Source organism: Somniosus microcephalus, chromosome 18 (assembly GCF_052327205.1).
Source record: "Somniosus microcephalus isolate GS21.2 chromosome 18, FLI_Smic_1.0, whole genome shotgun sequence".
NCBI lineage: Eukaryota > Metazoa > Chordata > Chondrichthyes > Squaliformes > Somniosidae > Somniosus > Somniosus microcephalus.
The window spans coordinates 26,846,885-26,852,842 of NC_141004.1; the positions used below are offsets into that span (position 1 = coordinate 26,846,885).

Sequence of the window (5,958 nt, forward strand, 5' to 3'; positions counted from 1 at the left end):
GCTGGTGTTGGAGCTGATCGTGGTCGGATTCTGAGGACCAAGGTGAGAGAGTATAAAGGGCACCCATGCTGATGGAATAGATGGTAGGTGACGTAGAGATGACAGAAGCGATCTGTCAATGCTGAGATAGGTAATGAGGTCAGACTGGATGGAGACTTGTGTAAAGACTTGCAGCATAGTGAATCTGATTTGGAAATGCAGTGAGGAACAGCTTGTGGTTGAGGGAAAATATCACTAAGGTGGGAGCTTTTACTTTACATTTGAAGCGGTCAACTCAACAGCTGATTCAATGGCCACTGAACTCCCGCCTCAGCTTGACAGACATGGTCCACGACCAGCGTGGACACCGTTGGTGAGCTGTCAAATGCAAAAGGTAAGCTGAAAATCAATCTAAAGTGGCTCTAAACAAGCCACTAATTACCTGAATTGGGTCGCCCGCCGCTGCCTGTCGGGTCTGCTCAGCACTGACAGACCCAACATCGGGGAAAGGCGCGTGGGAGCGAGTTGGAACCTGCTGTCAAAAATATCAAATTTCCTACTGACCCGCCACCAATCCTGCCCGATGACACCCCCCCCCCCACCCCCCGGAAAATTCAGGCCTACGGAACTATTAAAATCCTGCAATACATCTTTAGTGCCAAACTGTTGTCATAAGAACAACTGTACCCACATTTACATTTGTGCAAAATCTAAAAAACTATTAGCGACAGAAATTTGATATGAATCACCTAATTTTATTTAAGCCAAACCTTAATTTGTTCAGTTCCACTGAGCTGACACAGATGGTCTTTTTTGACAATAAAAGATATATTTTGTTTCAACATTGAGACTTTGTAAGAGGAACTAAAATCAAACATTACAATGACAAGCTTGACAGTCGGCCTCTGTTTCACTTTTGCAGTTCCAGAATCCACAATTGTATTCATTGCTCCTTCGCTGGATGGAACAGTTGTTAGAAACGCATCTAGTTTGTCTGTAAGCAAACACAGACGTCAAACCTCAATTAGTGCAATTTCAGAGAACAAAAGAAAACCCTCAAATTCAACTCCTTCACACCCTGTGATTCACACATAAAATAGGTTGAGGATAATTATGACGACAACTTGCACTCACCATTAACGTAGGAAAATGCCCCAAGGAGTCATTCCAAAAATGGACATCAAGCTAATGAAGGAGATATTAGGAGGGCTAACCAAAAGCTTGGACAAAGAGGTAGGTTTTTAGGAGGGTCCTAAAGGAGGAGAGGAGGAGGGGTTTATGGAAGAAATTCCAGAGTGTGGGGCCTATGCAGCTGAAGGCATGGCTTCTAATGGTGGGGAAGAGGCCAGAGTGAGACAAATGGAGAGTTCGGGCAGATTATATAGCTGGAGACGGTTACAGAGATAGGGAGGGGTGAGGCTATGAAGGGATTTAAACACAAGGATGAAAACATTAAATCTGAGTAGTCGGGGCTGCCAGGAAAACATTGGAACAGTCGAGTTTGGAGGTGACATAGCCACAGAGGAGTGCTCCAGTAGCAGATGAGCTGATTAAGGGACACATGCGGGTGATGTTACATTAGGTGAAAGTAGGCCATCTGTGTGATGGGGGAGGTATGTGTTTGGAAGCTCAGTTTCGGATTGAATAGGACGCAGAGGTTGTGAACAGCCTGAGGCAGTGGATGAGGATGGGGGTGAATCAGTGAGTTTGTGCCAGGGAGCTGTATTACTATATTTGAATAAAATTTTAGAATACAAGGATTTCACACGAAAAACAAAAATAATTAAACTAAATCTTCCATTTAACAAGAGATTAAATATAGAACACAAGAGATATGAATAGAATTCATTAGTTTTAAATCAAAAAATATTGCATGATCTTCATAGAGTAACAAGTGTGGTACGTAGAAGGAAGACTAAAAGCTTTATTACTGTAGAAGAAACAAAATTGCAAAAGTTTTTCATTTGAATATCATACATATAAAAAACTTTAAAAAAATCTACTCTGCCTGGCTGAGTTTCTTGAGTGTCTCTTTAAAGCATGTTGATTGGTGCATGGCAACAGAGTGACTGAAAATTTTTATTTATCAGTGGCCCATTGTAACCTCTGCCCTTTGGTTCCTGGTAACCAGGTGACTGTTTAAGGTCAGGCCAAAGTTTGGAGGTTTTTTAGTTACTAAATACTTCCTCCTGCAGTTTGAAAATTGAGGTTTTTTTCTGAACTTTTCTCACGGCTCAACAAGATTAGTAGCATCACTGTGCACATTTCATTTTTATTTATCTTTTTAGATTCATTTATTTTGGGTTTTTTTTATATAAAGGCACTCGCTGATTGGGAAGCTCAGACGCTTTTCCGTTCCCGAGAATCCATGGATCCCCACCCGTTGTCCCTGCCTAGGGTCTTTTTCCTCTATTTTATGGCTGTTAAAAATCTTTTTCTGCAGTTATTTACCTTCTTAAAGGCAGGCACTGGTTGGCAAATTCAGCTGCTCATTCTCATTTACATTCAGCAGTTGCTACATTTCATTTATGATTATCTTTTTTAATCTTTTTAGCGCAATTACCCATTCCTATAGATCAGTGGCATCACTATTTTATCTGTTAAAATCTCTTTTGCTGCTTCTTTTGTCCTTTTAGGATCTGTTTTGCACTTCTATTTGGGAGTCTTAAAGACAGCTACTGAGCTTGGGGAGGGGCAAGAGAGAAAAATAGTAGAGAGAGAGAGAGAAAAAGGAGAGAAAGAAAAAGGAGAGAAAAAGGAGAGAGAGAGAGAGAGAAAAATAGTAGAGAGAGAGAGAGAGAGAAGTAAACAATGGCCCGGAATTTGCGGTCGGTAATAACAGCGAATGAACAGCGTTCGCTGTTATTACCCCTTTGAAAGTGACTGCAACTTCAGGATGTGCATCCTAACGTGGAAATGCTGAAGTTGTGGCTGGTCATTCGCTGCTCCGACACTGGCTGATCTGTGGTGGTGCCCCCACCTTCCCCCTCACCACCCTCCCCCCCCACCCCCACGATAGCTGGCAATCAGGGAAATCAGTGAAACTGATGAAAACGTTGGCTTTTCCGCGGTAATATCGCTGTTAAATACCCCATTAAAAGTTAGGCCTTGCTTGATTAGGTGTAACTGGAATTTTAACAGCGTATTGACTGGTAAACAAGCATTATGGCCCTGAAAAACTAATTTAAATTTTGTGGCAGGTCACATTTCTCCATAATGATGATGAAAATTACAACTTTTAAGAAACTTTAATAAAATTTATATTTTTAAAAGGTTTGTTCATATTTATTTCAGGTTTACCTTTTCCCCGTGTGAGAGCCCCAATCTTTGTTTTTGCTCTCTATAACATTTTAAAAAGTCAGAATAGAAGCATCTTCTTCACTATCTGGTTCCCTGTCTGTGAGAATTCTGCATTAGGATTGGCTGCTTAGGCAGCTTGTTGACATCACAGCAGATCGCACTAGGGATTCCCCACTATTCTACACTGATCTGGCTTATGCGTTGAGAAAGGCAAACTTCTCACCACACAGATCGCAAGATCTTTGCAGGGCAGCTTTCTTCAGGGCCAATGGAGAACACCTTTGCTTCGCCGCTGACCACAAATTCCGGGCCAATGTGTGCAATAGACATAAAGAGAAAGTGTAAGACATATAAATATTTCATCACAGGGGCTCCCACTTTACCTGGGGCGGGAGGAGGGGCAGCTTATGGTGGGTGAGCTTTGGTGTCAGTAAAATCCACCTCTTGAACAAGCATTTAGTCACCTCTCCAAATATCTCTTTGGCTTGGCATCCATTTTTGTCTAAACAAGCTTCTGTGAAGTGCTTTAAGGTGCTTTTCTACATTAAAAGCTGTACCCTGATCCTAGAAAGGCTTTCCAGCAGTTTATGGTGTCATCTGAAGTCCTCAACATCTTAGTAATTTGTCTCACACCCCAGCCTATGTATTATCCTATAAATACATAGAGAGAAACATTCCCCTGTGGCATTTTCAGGTTCTCCTCCCGCATTCTCCCTCTGTAGCTATTCACTAGAAATCGCTCGAGTGTGGCATGTGTGCAAATTGGCTGCCGTGTTTCCCACATTACAACGGTCCTTCCCTTCCAGTTTTCTAAATTGTCGTGTCACTGGAGACAGGCTGGCAAACATGAGCAATTCAACTTGGGACTCTACTCATTGGAGTTCAGAAGAATGAGAGTCGATCTTATTGAAACATATAAGATTGTGAAGGGGTTGGATCGGGTGGATGCGGGGAGGATGTTCCCGATGATGGGTGAAACTAGAACTAGGGGGCATGGTCTTAGAATAAGGGGCTGCTCTTTCAAAACTGAGATGAGGAGGAACTACTTCACTCAGAGGGTGGTAGGTCCATGGAATATGCTGCCCCAAAAAGCTGTAGAAGCTACATCATTACATAAATTTAAAACAGAAATAGACAGTTTCCTAGAAGTAAAGGGAATTAAGGGTTACGGGGAGCGGGCAGGAATTTGGACATGAGTCTAGGTTCGGATCGGACATGGCCCTGTGAGTAGCGGAGCGGGCCCAGGGGCCGTGTAGCCTGATCCTGCTCCTATTTCGTGTGTCTAATTCTGTTAGATTCAGCAGATGGTTCTGTGATAGTAGATTGGCTGTTAGGATCAGATCAGCCATGATCTTATTGAATGGCGGAGCAGGCTCGAGGGGCCGATTGGCCTACTCCTGCTCCTATTTCTTATGTTCTTATGTAAATCACAGGTATGAAAGATATGGCCCACTGTTCTCCAGCACAACACTTCTGTGCAACAATCCATTACATATGGGCAGGGTGGGGACAGTGAGGGCAAAATCAAGATCACTCATGCAATTGGACATCCTGGATCGCACCAGATAACCTAGCAGTAAGTCTGTGAGGAAAAGAAAGTGCAATTAAGAAATAATAACACATTTCCAGAGTTGTGATTGATGCTCGTTCAAATATTTAAATGATTTGCTTGGAACATGAATAGCTTTTATATATTTTTACCTTCTTATCCTGTAAAAAAAGTGGATTTGAATCAGGCCTTACTTTAACAACTTCCAGTGCATCCTCTTACATCCAGCCATGTCCCTATATCCCCAATCTTCTTCTGGAGGTTGCTGCTACCCTCTACTACCTCCGCATATAAATATGATCATTCTGAAAAATTCAAACACTGTCTGCAACTCCCACAAGTAGCTGGTTACCGGAATGTCTACCCACCCCAAGGATGATGATATATTATTACACTTTTGTGTCCCCCACGCAAATATTCATCATGGATAATTAAAAGAAAGACGTGCATTTATATAGTGCCTTTCACGAGCTCAGGGCGTCCCAAAGTGCTTTACGGCCAATGAACTACTTTTGAAGTGTAGTCACTGTTGTAATGTAGGAAACACGGCAGCCAATTTGCACACAGCAAGCTCCCACAAACAGCAATGTGATAATGACCAGATAATCAGTTTTGGGGATGTTGATTGAGGGATAAATATCGGCCAGGACACGGAGGATGACTCCCCTGCTCTTCTTCAAAATAATGCCATGGAATCTTTTACGTCCCACCAGAGAGGGCAGATAGAGCCTCGGTTTAGTGTCTCAGCCATAAGATGCAGCAACACGGCCTCTGTACTACACTGGCGTGTCAGCCTAGGTTATGTGTCCAAGTCTCCTGGAGTGGGAATTGAACCCACAACCTTCTGACTCAAAAGCGAGTGTTACCCACTGAGCCACAGCTGACACTAATTCACTCTCCCATCGACACTATGATTTTCCTTGCTCACACAAGTGAGGACAGTGCTGCGCTAAGTATCAGAAGAGAATGAATGGGGCTCGCCTTCCACCAGCTGATCATATGCTTTGTTTAGAACATGGTGACATCACAAAGTCTATTAGAAGGGTCACAGTGCTTGTCCACTATTGCTATTGCTCTCGGATTATCCAATAAGAGGTGCACTTGCATTTGGGAGAGCTGGGTGTGCCAGA

General features: G+C 42.9%; 1 protein-coding gene across 1 annotated transcript in view; it reads right to left on the reverse strand.

Moving 5' to 3' along the window:
* LOC147105160 (uncharacterized) overlaps positions 1 to 5,958 on the reverse strand; it is a 59,221-nt gene that overhangs the window by 10,459 nt on the left and 42,804 nt on the right. Inside the window, exon 2 of the mRNA XM_086011252.1 lies at positions 861 to 973. Within this exon, the coding sequence (XP_085867378.1) occupies positions 861 to 973 (113 nt within the window). The remainder of the gene's footprint in view (positions 1 to 860; positions 974 to 5,958) is intronic.